Here is a 17,765-nt window from a genome sequence, read left to right as displayed (position 1 = left end):
CAAGATGGGTTTTCTTAAGATGAATCACAGCTCTTCAGACATGCAAAATTTGTGCTCCAGAACGAGAGAAAGTACAGGCTTTCAAGTGCGTTAAAATTCACAGCACAAGTCATTTTGCTTTGGAAATTAACATACTTTAGAGCATCTGAAACAATTCCCAGCAGTTGTTTCTTGCATATTGTGTTGGTTGTGTGAGATACCAGATGAGTTAAATTGACTGTTAAATGTGCATGATTGTGAACTAAATGATTATAATATTGATTTAAAAACTTAATCAAATACTTTTTAATAGTTCTCAATACCAACAGTAACAAAATACTCTGGTTTTCTTTTTAATGTAACAATGATGATAGTGAAGAAAATGGTGGCTGAAAAGTACCTAAGGGTACCCAACAAGATAGTGCATAAAGTTTACCATTTAGTACATTTTAGTTCTCAGCATTGGCTACTTTGCAGCCTAGAGATCAGCTCCACAGTATTATGTCCTGCTTATTTAGTTGGGCTGTAGAACTCTTGTGAGAGAGGAAAACTCTGCATGCAGGGATTTGTACATGCAGGCCAATGTCTTTTATCTCCATGCAAGTCGAAGTACAGTGCTGGTACATATTTTTGTCAGTACCTTTAGGCATTAAAGCAACTATGTACAAATTTAGTGTATTATTTGAGTTGAGTTTATAAGGCCTACCAAAAAACCCATTTTTGATTGTGCCATCATTACATTTAATTTCATTCCATCATGCATAGCTGTGCTAATAACCCATACCCATGTAACATCAGCTATGTTAAAATAGTCAAGATGAGCATTTAGACACATCTTCTCACTTGTACTCTTTGTTTCCTGTGGCTGATAAACCAGTCTTCTTCCTCATTCAGCCTCCAGTTTCATGTCATTGGCAGGTGTCATCCACTGAAGTATTTGTGATGAATGCCATTGCTCCTTTTGCTCTTTGCAGATCTTTTTTTGCAGCTTTCAAGGCCTTCACCTGACTTTCCTGTCTGATTTTATTCTAATAAATCTTCTGTTTTCTTCTCTAATATGCCATGAATTTGACCAGTTCTTCCTGAATGTTGCACACCAAAATTCTTCCCTTCTTCAGAACATCAGTGTGGTTTCTATATCCTGCCAGTCTATTGCACTGACTATATGGGGTTTTTGTAGCCAGCATACTTAGTTCTCTGTCACATTAACTCTCTTCTTTGCTGTACTCTAAAAATCTTACTTATTGCACAATGCAAATTTCTCTAGTCTGTGGAATAACATTACTTTGCAAAATTATATTTTCTTTTATCTTGTGCATTGAAAAAACTTTATCTGACAGTTTTATTGAATAGTCACACTTAATCCTTGTTTCTATTTTAATTTGAGAGATACTGCTTGTCATTGTCTAAGTGAAGCCTTGAAAATGCAAGCTACTAAGTATTTCAGCCATACTGGTGATTTTCTAAGGCTCATAGATTACCCAAAACATCTTTGGGCATGGTGTTTTTGTAGTCTTTTGTTGCTGAGCTCCATTTGACCTACATCCTGTGATGGCTTTCACTTGTGTAAAACCTGCTTACTTTACCACTTGCATACCTCATTTAGTTCATCAACATTCTTTGCTGTGTAATGTGGTACAGTTAAAAAGTTTTATGGAGGCCCCTAAGTGTAGTAGCTCTGATATCTTCTAGCAAGAACTTGGTAAAAACCAGGTTGTTTAAACAGAATCAGAACTTGAGGTAGGAAATTTGCAGAGATTACAGGATAGCACTTTGAAAGATGCATGGTTGATTTTCACAAGCATATAGTTACCTGCAGAATTACCCACTATGCTACTAGTACCTAACTTCTTGCAGTAGTTCTGCACATATGCAGCTTTCAAATCTTTCTCTGTCCTTGTTCTTGAGAAGGCTGGTTGTACTCTGTGCTGGAGGGAGACCCACACCTAGTTAGGAGAGAATTTGAACTTGGCATGTGTTCTGAGATTGTTTTTTAAATGTTGTGAATCTTGCCCCCGCCATGTATTGCTCCTTTTTTCCCTAAAAAGAATGTGGGGAAGAAAAAAAACTTCCTGTGAAGGAAGGCTAAGCATAGAGGATGTTTTTTGCTTCCTCTCACGTAAAGGGTAACGCTTGGTTTCTGCATTACCTGCATATTGAATTGGAATGGCAATGCTGTGGAGTTCATGTGGGTGTATATTATGCTAGAAGTGTTATCCCTTGGTATTATAATTATCATCTGTGATTAATCCTGCCTATGCTCGTAAGGACGAAGAGATTTTTACCAGAGGGGCATGTCTTTCTGTGTGTGTTTGCTCATGGGTAACGTACATTGACAAGAATTCTGCTTGGAGAAACGAGGGTGACTTCATCAGCTGTGGGTTTGGGGAATTTGTGGCAGACGGACAGGAGATTGACCTTGTGTGTTTTTAACATATGTAATTGCTGTAATCTTAGGAGTTTCTGAGGTTGAGTTCTCAGTTTTTGTTCTTGCAAGGAGACTTGTATTAGTCTCACATAGTTCTATTTAAAAATTAAATTTTGGGAAACAAAGCTTTCATGCACACTTAAAAAGAGATCAGTATTATAATTCAGCAGTTTCTGTAACGAATACATTTTTAGGCTATATTTATTCTTAAATATACAATGTTTTTGGTTTTTAGTAAAGGAAATTGATTGTGGTTTGGAGAAGAAAAGAGTCAGGTCTTCAAAATCTTAAGAGAGTATATTTATGGCACACCTGTTTTTCTTGAGCTGGTTACAAACACTATTTCAATGTTGAAAGTAGCTTAATACTTCTTATTATGAGATATTACAGCCTTTCAATGTAAATTATTGTTGAAAGTTTTTATTATATTTATTTATTTGTTATATTTATATTATATTTATTTATTTATTATATTTATTTATTTATTTGTATATATATTTTCAAGTTAGAATTCACTCTAGTGATTGCAGGGCTTAAAGAAATTTTTTTTTGTCTACATATTTTAAATGGGTAGGATTAAAGATACCAGCAGCATGGTGCTTTTTGAACTTTCTGATTTCTGCTTCCCTTATTTCTTTACGATTGTTAGATGCCTTGGCTGTTCTAAAAGGAGTGCTTGACAGTGGTGTGTTGCCTACTAGACCAGCAGTTATTGCTCTCATTCAGGCCCTGGCAGAAAAAGGAGATGTAAAGAACCTGCAAGTACTTGAAAACATCCTGGGAGACATCACCAAATCAGTTGGTTTATCTGACTCACTAATGCCTAATGCAATTGCATGGGCTCATACGAAAAGGTAAGTATTTCTAGGACTATGTATTTAATATCTTCTGCAGTGAGCTGGGAAATATCTTGCATTATCCATTTCATTCTGTGTCCATTTTTACAGTGTCCCAGATGCTAAAATTCTAGTTGAGTATAGTGTGCATTTCTGTTCTGGTATTGTCTCCTATACAAATTTGGGGTTGAAAATTTAATGAAATACAGGGATAATAAATGTGAAGCATTAAGGGATTCTTTGGTGCTGTAATTTAGCTTTGATACCTTTGTTCCAGTGTGCACCTAAAGCCTTTCTTTGGTGTTCCTTGGTGTTTCCTTGGTGTTAAAAGCTCTATGAAATCTGAAAGTAAAATGGAATTACTTTGTCGAATGTAGCACGCAGAGATCATGCATATATTTTTTTTTGTGGCTGTTGTTGTTTGGAAACAAAAATATGCTACCTGTTCCAGCAGTTGAAATGGCAATATATTCTTGAAATATTATTGTCTTTACCTTCAAAATATAAAAGCCAGATGTGTATCTGTGGAGTGAGGTTTTTTTTCCTTGGGTTTTTTTTTTTTTTGGTAAGAACTAAAAAAGCTTGGCTGACGCTTTAGGCCGCAGTTTAGTTATCCTAGTTATCCCCACACTTTCTAGTATCCTGTGATTCAGCTGTTTAATTCAGTATTGTGCTCTGTGTGCATTTCTGGTTTAGTTGATACATTGGTACTGTGCTGCTTTGTCCTTTGTTTAAAACTGCATGAGAAAGCACCTGGAGGAGAGAGGGCAAAGTCAGCTTCTCAAATATACCAGTCTTCAGGAATCCTACATATTCTGTTGCTTTATTTCAAACTAGTTTTGTTGGGTGGGCCTCCTGTGCCTGACTTGGCAGGAAAGCTGTAGAGCTCTGTAGTACATAACAGATTCCTGGTTGCCTCAGGCATGCCAAGCCACAGGGAGCAGATCCCAGTGGTCCTTGGCACACAGTTCTAGTGCGTGGACTTCAACCTAAATTAAATGCTTGAGATGGGAAATATACTTCATTATCTGTGTTATAAGTTGCTTATTTTCCTGTATTTCCATGCCATAAAAGTGTTGCAAAGTCAGGCTTCGCTCTTTAAGATGGAAACTGGTGACAAGAATAAATAAATAAATTGTTGTACGCAGGTAGAGCATCAACTTTTCCCATACCAAAACTAACCTGATGTGTGGAAAGACTGAGCAGTGTAAATAATATGCACCCTATATATTCTTAAATACCTTGTAATCTGTACCTTTATAACTCTGAAAAACAGATTCTTACAGATATTTCCAATACAGTGTTCATTTATTGGTAGATCCATGTTTCTGATTCCATTTTCAAAGCATTTTTCATAGCTTTCACATGTGCTGCATTGCTGCTTCACCTAAAAGCATTAATTGTGCTCAGTTTTCTTTTTCAATTTAATTAGGTTTTAGAGTGGACTGGTAAGAGATGTTGTCATTTGAACTTTTTAGAATGCTGGAAGTAAAGTTTACACTTTGGTGAATACTTCCTGCATTATTTTACTAGCATTTGCTATATTTAAGCCTTAAGATTAAAAGCATATAGATGTAATGACCAAATGACATTTAGTATTGTCTTTTGCATCCAAAAGGGCAGCCATGGGAAAAATCAGGTAAATAATTAATTACATTGCATAAAAATACTTAAGTTGCATGCATTAATTATTCAGATACCTTCTGTTAATGTTTAGTTTTTGCCTTCTTGATCTGCAGGATGCATTTTCCTAAAGCAGCAAGCTGAACACTTCTTTCTTAATGAGGAAAAAAGCGTGTCCAAAATACCTAAACTTTGTACAGGTCAAAGACCATTAAAAGTTATTTATTAATTGATTTACTCATTCAGTCGTAAATTGTTTCACTTTTACAATATCTGAGTGAATAAAATGTTTTTGGTCAATGTTTTTTCATCAACTATTCTTGGTAAATACAAGCTTGATGTAGAAAACAAAAACTTTATTGTAATTACTTCTTTAGGTTTAGAAATCTTGATTTCAGAAACTGAGCCAGTTCAATCTCTTTTCCTAGCAATGACCTTGATGCTGCTGTGAAATACCTTGAGCCTCTGCTTATCTCTGGTGCACAGAATCCTGATCAAGCTGTCAGAAGTATTTCCTATTTGTTAAGAAAGGTGTCTGAGGAAGGATTAGAACCAGCTTTGGAAAAATGTAAGTTAATTGCAATGATATTTAAATATTCTGACTCGACAGAGGTGTTATGAAAGAGCTATTATATGTAAAACCTGCTCAGTCAGCATAAATCATGCCTGTTAAGTTTACAGAAGAGGCTTTTCAATCAAAGATTTTCCTTATGTACCCATCATTTTGCAGTTGGTGCAATGGCAGAACGACTGGCCAGTCAGTGTGGAATTTACAGACCTGTCACAGATCTTTTCCTTCAGTATATCAGTGCAGACAGAGTGGATGATGCCAGATCATTGATACAGGTAATGACATAACAAGAGGTACAGAAATGCTTAGAGCTCTTCAAAGGTTAACTGAGAAATTGTCAGAAAGAGATGTTGTGCTGCATAGGCTGCTACTGGGATGCATTTGAATTACAGTGTGAGTAGCAGTGCACACTTTAGACTAAACCATGACCTCGTGCTCTAGTACTGAGAGTAGCAGTGTGTGCCAGAGTCAGGGGTATTTTCTGTCTTCTAGTAACATGAAGGAAATAAAGGAAGTATTGGTATACTGCAAATATTTTTCTCCAAGTTCTCTGTTACATGTCAGTTGTTTCTTGCAAACCATTTCCTTGCAACTTCTCACCTAATTTCCTAAGTGCTGTAAACACGGTATCTTACAGCTGTACAGTTTCCAAAACAGAAGCAGGCAATGATTGCTTGTCATGGACTTAACTTCACTTGGTTGCTATAATATTGTATATTGTATTCAGGGTTTATTAAGAGCTGAATTTGCTTTCTATTTGACTGTCACAGATGCATTAAAACCCAAATGTTGGTCTCTGGGTCACAGTCTCAGCTGAGTTTGCAGGAATTCTCAGGAATTGAGACAGCTGTATTTGTGCCATTTGTGCAGAGCTAAAGACAAGCCAAGCAAGAGGTGGGATGAACTGTGGGTGCTGGAAACAGGCTCTGTCAGGAGGCTCAGCCAAGCAGGTGACAGTCCAGCAGTCAGACTGATGTGTGCATAGGCTCCTGCCTCAAACCAAGGCCTCTTATCATCTCCTGATAGTGCATGCTACCGATTTACCAGTTCCTAAGTATTTTAAACTCTTAAAGAAAAAGCTCTGCTTCATCCATGGCATATTTGATGATATTCCAAGACACTACCAACAAAGCTGTTCAGTTACTTCTGCTGCAGTGTGAGGTGTACTATTTGTAATCCCCTTACTTTGTGTAGGGCTGTGCCTAACTGGTCATCTGAATATTAAATGAAAAGGAGACTACAATTTTGCCATAAAACCCTCTTGCTATATAGCTTGAAACATGAAAATGCCAAAAAATTCTCAAGTTATTCCACTCTTCCTGATTTGTTGATTGCTCTTTGATTGACGTGGACCGAGTAAATGAAAATTGGGTATGGGTTTTGCTTTTGTGAAGATACTGGTGTTTTTTCATTTTTTTAAGTAAAATCATAGTATTCCTAAAATTTTCCAGAACATGGAGTAATATCCATGCATATATTCCTGAAACTTGTTACAACAGCATCCAACTGTTAGAATTAAGTTCATGGCTCTATAGCATACTTGAAATAACATTGTATACATTGTATCTTAAGGGGCAATTTAAAAATACCTTGTTATAAGTGGATATTTATGGGTAAGCATGAATTAGAACTTCTGTGTCTAGGAGAAAAATAGGGGGTTTCATGGCTCAGGAAAAACTTTGAGCGGTGTTTAAACTTTTGTGACTGCTATGTGGATCAATATAGGATTCCTGCTATATAGGAATCCACTAACTGAAGGCTAGGAATAATCACTCTCCATTGTTATATTTTGGAAAGTAAACAACAACCTAAATGAACTATTTTTCTTGTAATCTAACATATTAGTATAGATATGGAGGCTCCTTGCTTTCAGAAATGCATCAAAGAGTGTATATAAAAGTTTATGAAGCAGCTGCAGTGACTGCTACTATCTGGAGGGAGAATGCTTTTACTGATGAGAGTCAGAAGGGATTTGATATTTCAGCATGAAAGGGAGCTGTGGATAACATTTCTCAAATTAGACTCTTTCCTCTGAGAGCAGTTACTGACAGCAAGTGAGAATGGCTAGAACTGTTAATAAAATATTGCAAGTTTCTCTCATCAGTGCTTTGCCTCTATTTAGCACCATGAAGCCACTTCTTGTCTGTTTGCCTGAAGGAATGAACCTTCGTATCTTTTCACCTGGACCTTAAAGAGCTTGTAAACCATATTACTTATACAGAATGCTCATCATTGGCATAACCCAAAATTTCTTGTTTGCCTATGTCTACAATACTAGTAGAATGTAGGAAAATCATGGCATATGTTTTCATATGCACAATATTCTCTTTTTCCTGTGCATTTTGGTACTGATATTGTAGAGCTGTTTAAAAAAACACACTTTACATTTTTAAGAGTTCTAAGATTGACATCTTTGAGGAATATAAACTTAATATTGTCTTGTATATTTTATTTTTTCCTTGTTTCTAAAGTAAGATAGATTTTTTGATTTTTATCTGGTCTGTCTCAAACTTTTCTAAGTTTAACTTCTCTCTCTCAAACCCTGTCTATTGCAGTTAAAGCCTTTTATAAAATAGAGAGATTGAAATCAGTCCTTTGTATGCATAAGTGTAGGTAATTATACTTTAAAGAGAACTTGCTTTGTACATTTTAATTTTTATAAAGAAACGAGCAGTTATCTCCCTGACACCTTATTAAATGTATAATTAACCTTATGATCCCTAGCTCACTTGTGAATGCTTGGCAGTATAATTGGAGAGGAATAGTGTTTCTCTTTTTCATTCTTTTGCAGTCCTAAACCTCGTTTTTGTGGTGTATTGAAGTATTAGTTTAATTCTTTCCCCTATTGTTTTAAACAAACTTTATCCCTACCATTTTAAAAAGGTTTACCAATGAGGTGCATAAAATGGAACTTGGTCTGTGGTTAGTTTTTTGGTTTTCTTGTCAAACTAATATTCAATTATTTAACTTGTAAATCGGTAATATATTAGTGAATTGTTTTGTAATTGGAAATTTTCATCTTAGTAATTTTGTTTAGTAGTAACCTACTCATGTCTGCTACATTAATCATTTCTTTGTCTTCAGAGGTGGGATGCAATAGTTCGGGAGAGGAGAACTTTAGGGCGTTTTGTGGTGAGAGCAGCATCTCAACCTGGACAGGTACAATATTTTTTTCATGTATACAGTTTTATATGCCGCAAAATACTATTTCCTCAACCTTGGTTAAAGTGTTTTGAATTTCACAGTTGACAGCTTTAGTGGGTTTCTTGGGGAGGAGGGAGGTTAATTTGCAGAGCTGGTTATATTTAAAGTACAGTTGACATTATCGAGCATGATGGAAAGGAGGGTGTACTTAATATTTTTCTATTGTTTCAGTTATTTCCTGCATTTTCCATGTTACGTTGTATATCCTACAAACATTGTGCTTAGAATGTTTTACTGCATCATCCAGTTCAGTATCACAACCTGAAAGTCCTTATTTTATTGGCTACATTGTATGAATACAAATGCAAGTTAAAACTTCAGCCTCTCTCTGATGATAAAATGCCTCTGTGTTTACATTAAAAGACACATTTCATATTACTTGTTGTGGTGGTTGGCACATGTATCTAGTTGGAACATCTGTTTAGATTCCTGGCCTTGTCCTCATTCCCTGTAATTTGAAATGCTCTAGTTATGTACTTGCTCTACTCCTATTGCTCCCTCCTCCTATGGCCCCTTTAAAGTAAGCAAAAAAACCAAAACAAATAAAACACAAATCCAAAGGCCAACAAAGAAACTCCAACCCCCCCCCCCCCCCCACACACACACACACACACGTGTGTGCCTTAGCACACACAAAAAAAAGTCAAACACACCCCCACCCCTCAAACCCAGCACTGAACAACAACAACCAAAACAACCCTGAAATACACACCCAAGCAAACCCATATGGATTTCTCTTTCATAGAGGAGCAGCATCAGGAGACATTTAGTACACAAACTAGAATAAATATTTTTTCAAATGAGCCAAATGCACATTTTTGTTTTATGGAAATTGCCATTTAATACTAGTAGATTTAAAGTTCCTCTGTTGACGTGATGATGATAAATATGATGTGATAAACACTATTGTTTGGTGTCTATAAGAAGGAACGAAAAACGTGTAAGTTTCCCAGCTCATCAAGCTGAAATTGTACTAACACATCAAAGTTGGTAGTGTGTGATAAAGATGTTCTTAATTTCAATAAGCTGCTTTTAATTTAAAACCTAAGAATTTTTGAAACTGCAGTCAGAGGCTGAGGGAAGGCGATTCCAAATTTAAGCACATCAGTTAGTGATCTGACTCCTTTTAAGCATTGATCAAAGCTGCCACTGACCTCTGGGTCATTGAAGGATGCTGAGTGTTTTGCCGTTTTCCTAAATTGGTTAAAATCCTGTCATATTCTTATTGATACATTACCTACCTGAAAAAAAAAAAAAGACACTACTGTTCAGGATTCTTGAGTACAGATTTTAAACCCTTATTACATTAATTGCATTTTGTGCTTAATTTCTTTTACTATTTCGTATCTGCAAAATTTTGTGAAGGAAATTATTGTATATACTTTGAGTCACACAGTCCATTCTTTGTTACCAGTACAGTTTATCTCACTTAAAAAAATGTGCAACCACTGTTCTGAATTTGGTGACTTTATTTTGTTCTTTAAGATTTCAAGTTCATGGGGTCTTTTTGTATGTGCATTAAATCTCACAGGCAAAGAGGATTGAGGCACTTCTAGAACTGATTCCTGAGCATCTCGATCCAGCAGCGGCATACCGGTACCTCTTGAGAAGTTATGGTAAGCTATGCTCCTTGGACCAGTGTTTTAGTACGAGCTCTGGTGACATTCAGAAAGGTCATGCAAACCCTTACTTGCATTACAGTTCGAGTCATAAAGAGGTGCAGGGGTTATCTGAGGTTTTTCTTGTTTCAGTCTGTTGGGTCTGTTGCTGTCATGGCTGTTAGAATGAAGGAGCAACCAGCTGACACAAGCTGTGAATTCTTTACTTAGAACCTAAAGTAGGGGCTTCATAGAATAAGAAAGAATCCATCCTAACCCATGGGCAAAAATGCTGTAGAAATGAATGGCTTTTAAAATAAATTTAGCTTTTTCCCCCCCAAAACATGTAGTAATAATGGTTCCTTTTGTGTGTGTGTGTGTGTGTATATGTTTCAAAATCACAAGTGATTTGTTCTATCAATAATATGGAACAATCTTATTGTTATTAGTGTAAATTATTTATGCATCTTGTAATGTTGCCAAAGTTAGTATTCCAGATGCCTTCACTTGAATTTACATAAATAGTTGAGCTACTCATCAGTTCTCTTTATAGCTGAAGTCAGAAGTGAGCACCTCTAAAAAATCAAGTTTTTAGTTTAAGTATGTTTATTTACAAGACTCACTCTTGAAAAACCAGGACATACAGTGCCTATGGCAACACTCACTTGGAAGCTTGCATCTCTGAGCTGTAGAGTCCTTTGCCTCGTGTACTGATACTGTCCTCCAGTTTTATTACAGGGAGTAAATCCTTTTCATACGTGTTACAAACAAAAAAGAACAAGGACAGAAGCCTTTGTGCACCAGTCTATCACAGAGGAGATGAATAGGAATAATTAGGTAAAACACTTCAAACACAAATCCAAGATATGGTGTTAAAGGAATACAAACTTACTTATTTGAATCAAGTTGTAGAAGTGCTATGATGTGTTACCTAACTTAGAAAATTTGCTTGCTTAGTAGCATTGCAAAGAGCAATCACTACCAAAATTGTTTAGCCCTGTAACAGATAGGTTCAGGTTCACAGCATAGTAAGTTTTTTAACATGTTTTTATTAAACAAAAAATTGCCCTTTTGTCACCGGCACTGTACTTGCTGCTTTATGCTATCATTAGTCCTCTGCTGCTTTTACTTCAGTAAAAATTCTGTAAGTGAATGAAGTTTTTCACTATCCTTCCTAACTACATGATGGTATAGCAGTTTCATAAAGAGGTAGCAAAGAATCAATCACTTGTCCTGCTATACCTAAAACAGTGGTTAGAGTGTATTGAACATGTGAAGCTACACTCTGTATGAACAGATGCTTGCTGTACTGTCTTCAGGCAGAGATGTACCTGGCTCCTAGTATGTTCTAGAGAAGACAGTACCAGCATGAAGAGTTTTAAAAGCTGTTCCCAGGTTATTCTGTGCAAGCATCTTACTGTATGAGACATTGATCATTTGACTGTTAAAGAGATCATCAGCAAAATATCTAACACAACTGAAAATGAGAAGGCTTTAGATTGTGCTCTAGCCATGAGGGGTAGAAATAAAATCTTTTAAATCAAAGTTGTGGGTTTTTTTTAATTTTAAAGTTAGTAGTAAGCTTTCAAACATGATTTTTTGTTCTGGGCCAAATCCAAGCTTGCATTTCATATTTTTGAGACAAATTATTCTCCTTTCAGGCCATTGTTACTTTTAATTAAAAAAATACTATGAAAGGTGGCAGAGGATTGTTATTGCCACAATTGGTTACTGTTCTAATGAACAAAAGAATGGACAAGTAAAATTATAATTGTTTGTGTTTAGCAAAGATATAGTAGAATATAGATCACAGCTGAAAGAAGTTTGATCATTTGTCATGATGGAACAAATAAAAGGACCTTTATTCCTATCCTTGTCCTGAGATGAGATCCACTTCCAGGGCTAACTTTCCTTCAGTCTGGTGAGATGCACAATCCTTTGCTGTATACCTTTTAGAAAAAAGAAATATGTAAAATCACGATTGTGTGGTCCATTAAATGCAATCTAAGTATTAGCTCTTTTTGTTGGTGTTTCCCATACAATAAATCTATTTTAAAGTTGTAGAAAGTTAACGATTTCTATGCCTCCATTAAGCTGTCATTTCATGCAGTTTTTGCAGTAGCCTCCCACATTCAAAAAGGAGCTCATCCACTTGCCAGATGTGAGTGGGAAGCTTTTTCTCACGAGAAAGGGACACAGGCTATCCATTTCTGCACAAAGCTTTTTTTTTCCTTTATGAACCATTGCTTTTATAGCTCCTGTGGTTGTGAAGATGATGTTTCCAAATGTGAACAAGTAAAACCTGAGACAACTCCCATACTGCAGGTGTTTATGTTCTCCCTCCCAGGCAACAGAATGAATTTAACTGGACATGATGGCTTCCTTGATGTTTACAAGGTGCTAGGAACTGTTGTACTGCTTCTAGGACCCTGAGGACAGCAGTGAAACTGTCAGGGGTTGCTTCAGTTTCATCCCAATGCTTCTCAAGCAAATGTCTGAGCAGCAGTCGATGGTTAAGCATGAGTGAAAACAGGTGGAAAGAGAAACAAGTAACTACTGAGATTTTTTGGGTTCTATTTTTTTCCTCAGAATTGGATGGGGATGTTGCTTCTGTAAAGGCTACATATGAGAAAGCAAAAGCGAAGAATATAGAGCTGCACGAGGTCTCTTTGAAATCTTTAGCAACTTTTCTGAAGAAAGTAGGAGAGCCTGTCCCTTTCACTGAACCCCCTGTGAGTATTTCCTAATTAAGAAGTAGAGCTGCAGAGTTGTGTATGTTCAATATTAATAAAACAAATTGCATGAATAATTGCATAGGGACTAGGTCTCTGCAGAGACTCCTCAAAGGAGGTAATGTGTGAAGTCCTGGGTGTTGTGGGAGCTGTGGCAATCTTGCATTGGATTTGACGTGAGGAAATAAAACCTCTCAGGGCTTATGATATTTAAACTACCTTCTTCTTATCAGGCACTCATCTACAGGCGTACCTTTATCAAATCTCCTTGGGGCATTTTTCTAAGCAATTGGACTTGAAAAGGCTTGTAGAATGTGTGCTTCAGTAACAATTAATGGCTTCTAGTTTTCATTAGTGTTTTGTGTCTAGTATAAGTTGCTGTGCTAGTAGGATGGAATTTTAGAACTGTAGCAATTTTTTTTCTGTTGCAGCTTTGCTTCTAGCTGCCCTGCCAAGATACCTATGCAACTGTGCAAATATGTGTTACTTGAGGGTGACAAGCAGCATGATATTAAATCTGTGAAGACTGCAAATAGTTCTGTATCATTCCTTTGACTAATAATCTACTAGTACCATTTTTGCTAAGCAAATTTTGAAGACATTCTATTTTCCATTCTCTAAGCAAGCTTTTTATTAAAATTTTCTCACCACTTTTTATATTCTAAAAAAATGTTCTGTAATTCTGTGAAGACTGGCTATATATTGTTTCTCTATATTGCTTCATGATAAATGTGATTTTTCTTTTCTAATTTGGAAAGAATTGGTTAAAATTTTGGCACAAAAGACTTGGTTTAGCCTTTCAATGGCTATGGTAGGTTTTTTCTGCAGCTTTACATAGTTTATAATCTGAATTTTTATTTGGACTGTAAATTTAAAACCTAGAATGTCTGTTTCTTATATGTAGCTAGTGAAAATAAGAGTGTTTTTTCCCAAGTCACTGGGATGATTCATTTCCCTGTTCAATTTTTCTCTAATGTAGCTTGATCTTTAAAAGCGTTTCAATTTTTTTGACACAATTGGAGATTGAAGTTAAAAAGTATTTTCATTTTAAAAATGAAATTGATTATATTATTGCATTTAGTAATAGAAGCTTCATTATGCATTTCTGGCAAGGTTTTCCTTTTCCTTTTATTCATTCTCTCTGGTATTTCTCCTAATTATACAGACTTCAATACAGATGTAGTTTTGCATGACAGAGAATAATAGATTTTGTCAGGACGTAAGACTTTGTTCAGAATTAGTAACTTCTCAGTTGGAACAAGGTTGAACTTGTTTATTCCACTCTGTTTATAGGAGACTCTCAAGTTCTATGTGGAAAAATGGAAGAACAGAAGATCAGAAGCATCATGAACAGACAGTTTTATGATTTAGTTGTTTATGAAATTGTTTAAATACTACATTCAATAAAAACTTTAAAAAGCATGTTATGTGTAATTTTTAACTTAAATCTGTGATTAACATCACTTTCTGTAAGTGCAGTTGATAGAAACATTTATTAATAGACATGCTGTTAAATTTGTGAATGAAATATCAAGGTGCAGCCCTCTGAGATATTTCCATTTTGATGTATGATCTGCTGTAAACTGGAACTGGTTTGTTGCCCCTGTTGATCTGCCAGATACATGTATATCAAGAAAGTTGCTAGAGGGGTACAGAACTGTAACTGATGGAGACTGTCTTATCCTTTTTCTTTGCCTGGTCACTGTACTTTGGGGTGAAAATATAAGGGTGAAGAACATCTTCAGGATTCAGCTGTATCTACCCAGAAAATAAATGTATTTTTTAAGTTTTCTCTTAATTGTACTTTTTTGTGTTAAGCATCTTGATAGGGTGTTGGATATTATATGTAAAGACAAAATACTTTCACCTTTTACACTAGCCCTGTGTGTTGTAGTCGTATAGCATCTTCATTCTCATAATTGTTAGCCCAGTTAGTCAATTTTATGGATACGAGAACTCCATATCTGTGAAAACATGCCCTTTAAATAAAGCACCACCTTTTCTTTGCAGGGGTAGCAATTTTTACTTGCTAGGAGACTGGTGGACATTCTTTATTTGAAGGAATGTGAGAGTACAGCTACGCTGAGATGATATTTTAGAGCCCAGAGTTTTGTGATCATGAAAAGAAGACATGTCTAAGTTACAAAGATTAAAGTAGAAAAGACATCCATTGTCTCTGTGTATAATGATGGAAACTCACAAATGTGCACATAGGTATTGCAGATGGAACGCGTTGCCTGCTGAGTACTTCAAACAGGTTTTAATGAAATGAAAGATTGTTTTTATGCATTTCAGCTTTGTTTATTAATCTTTACATTTTCAGCCATATCTTAACTTACATATCTTTAATAGGTTTTCCCACATAGGCAAAATTGTGGTAATTAAAAATACATGCATACGCTCAAGGTTTTGGCAAAATTTTGCAAGACGTGTATGGCCAAAGAAAGAAATTGGGACTTAATTTTTTTCAATTAAATTATTATATTAACAGATACACAGAAAAATCCTGCTGTACTTTAAAAATGAGGTTTCACTGATCAGGAGCGGGGAGAATGGTATATTTTGTTTCCAGGCTAGCTGGATGAATGCAAGCAGTGTCTGCTTCCTCAGTGGTGTGGTTTTGCAGTGACCTTCATGACTCCACAAGCATTGACTCGACAACATACGGCAGCTACGTGGCTCGAATCATCTCACACCCTTTGTTCCTGCCTTGTCAAGATAAGGCATTAACGTTTGAAATTTCATTCATAGCCTAATGCTTGTGTGCCCTATCTGAAAGCAAGCCTAGGCAGGACTCGGTTTATTTCATTTCACAAATGGAGATGGTTCTTTTTTCTAAAGCTGCATCTACATTACATGTGTTTCAATGTAATAGCAGCATAATTGAAGACTGTGTCAACTAGTTGGCAACCCTTTCTCTGGTGCCACAGCTCTTGTTTTTAGAGGTCATCTCGTGAATCTATCCATTTCGCAGCAGTAGTCGTGTTCCTGTAAGTGGAGTCACAGCTGAGCATAACTCGAGGAAATGGGCAGAGATGCAGCTGGAACTGAGCTAGCACATGGATTAAGGAAGAGCATATTACCTGAAGCAAACATCACATCATCACAGAGGAAGTTAACAGCAGATCTGTGGATCTTAACTCCCTTTTTGACAAGGAGGTGAAGTCTCATGAGGCTGTGGATCAGGTACTGCACCTATCAGTGGTCTGTGTTGTGATGCCAAGGGGTCATGTTTGCTGGCTGCTGCCCTCTGCGGCAGGAGAGCAGCACACAGGGCCACAGCCCAGATGCAGGGCTCTGTTGCTGGTGCCCATGGTGGGGTCTGACCATGCAGGATTGGTGCCAGTCAATATCTTTCCATTTTTCTTCTGGTTTGCCTCTCAGCCAGAACCATGCCCTGTAATTGTTGCAGTTACTGAGATAATAAGTACATTTGATAGCCTATAACTGAGGAGTGTAAGTGAAATTGTTTTCAGCTCCAAAATTGCCTTTTGAGGGACCTCATGTAAAGTAGTGGGCTGAGCAAGCCAGCTCTGGAGCCCATTAAACATCAGCTGCAGGAACATGAGACCAAAGGCAGCCAGGGTTTCATGGCAGCAGTGACAGGGAAATGAGCTAAAGGATATGCTGACCATTTGGGATCCCATTGGAATAGCCTGGACTTAGGGAGCCCAGCCCATGTCTGTGGCAGAGATGGGAAGAAGGGAGATTATGCAAAGGATGGGCTGCTGTTGTGTGATAATACTTTTGATTTCCCATTCCAGTAAATGTTTCATGTGCAGTTAAGGGATGATTGCACACAGAAGTGCAGTCTCTCCTGTCTTTAAAATGTGGGCCAATGAGGGATTTGTGCCACTCTGGGGCACAATCATCTCCGTCTGAAACAAGGTTATACTGGGAAGGTTTTGCAGAATTGGCATTTGTGCCGACTCTTCAAGAGCACGCTTGAAATGATAATATTTCTTGTGCATCGTTGTGCTGAGACTCGGCCATTTCAAGCATGAAGAAAAGTGCAGTTTAGAAGGTTGGCATTTCTTTACCAAATAAGTAGGCGGTTTCATTATTTCTTCTTCTTCAAAGAGAGAAACCTGTAAGATGACAAAATGCAGAATGGCAGCCTTGCGAACTTGTCACGGTGATTTACTGGTCCTGAGAGCAAACACACTCTGGCACACTGACCACAGCATGCGCCCCTTTAAAGCAGGATAGAATTATTTGCCACTGGCTATTGGATAACTGGGATTGTGCAAGATCCAGACCAGGTCCAGTGTCTGTGAGATGGGAGCATGCTTTTCCAGAGGCCTCTGTGGGAAGCAGAGAGCCTGCTGACGTGCCATGACCTGACATGTTACTGCAGAAAGCAAATTGTGGGAGTGTGTATGTGTTTGCATAATCGTGTGTCTTGATTGGGGTTGAGAGGACTGGGAAAAGCTTGCTGCCTGAATTGAGATGACTTAATTTCACTTCTGTGCCCTGCACCACATTATGGGCTTGCCTCTTCCCCCATTCCTCTTGAGGCAGGGGCAGGAGCAGGGGGCTTTTGGGCTTTTGAGATCAAGATGGGAGAAGTTTCCTCGTTAACTACCGATGTAGTCATTTGCAACATGATAATTGCATGCTATGGTTTTATCCTTATCTACTAAAACAGTTCGTTCAACTCATTGTCTCCTGAGACCCTCTTTATGGCAAGAATTGCAGCTCAGTAGGTTAGTAGCTGTCTTCACACTTTCTTAATATGTACCCACTGTTGAAAATGGAGTAGCTGAAGGGATTGTAACTCTGGCAGTGAGAGTC

At 37.1% G+C, this 17,765-nt stretch overlaps 1 protein-coding gene across 1 annotated transcript in view; it reads left to right on the top strand.

Moving 5' to 3' along the window:
- LRPPRC (leucine rich pentatricopeptide repeat containing) overlaps positions 1 to 14,762 on the top strand; it is an 85,740-nt gene extending 70,978 nt beyond the window's left edge. The window contains exons 32-38 of the mRNA XM_053936898.1: positions 3,057 to 3,261; positions 5,295 to 5,434; positions 5,597 to 5,712; positions 8,522 to 8,596; positions 10,173 to 10,257; positions 12,829 to 12,971; positions 14,265 to 14,762. Of these exons, the coding sequence (XP_053792873.1) occupies positions 3,057 to 3,261; positions 5,295 to 5,434; positions 5,597 to 5,712; positions 8,522 to 8,596; positions 10,173 to 10,257; positions 12,829 to 12,971; positions 14,265 to 14,321 (821 nt within the window). The 3' untranslated portion in view covers positions 14,322 to 14,762. The remainder of the gene's footprint in view (positions 1 to 3,056; positions 3,262 to 5,294; positions 5,435 to 5,596; positions 5,713 to 8,521; positions 8,597 to 10,172; positions 10,258 to 12,828; positions 12,972 to 14,264) is intronic.
- Positions 14,763 to 17,765: the final 3,003 nt, after the last annotated feature.

This window comes from Vidua chalybeata, chromosome 3, assembly GCF_026979565.1.
Source record: "Vidua chalybeata isolate OUT-0048 chromosome 3, bVidCha1 merged haplotype, whole genome shotgun sequence".
Lineage (NCBI taxonomy): Eukaryota > Metazoa > Chordata > Aves > Passeriformes > Viduidae > Vidua > Vidua chalybeata.
The sequence above is the reverse complement of the archived record's forward strand: the minus strand, read 5'-3'. Positions and strand labels throughout refer to the sequence as shown.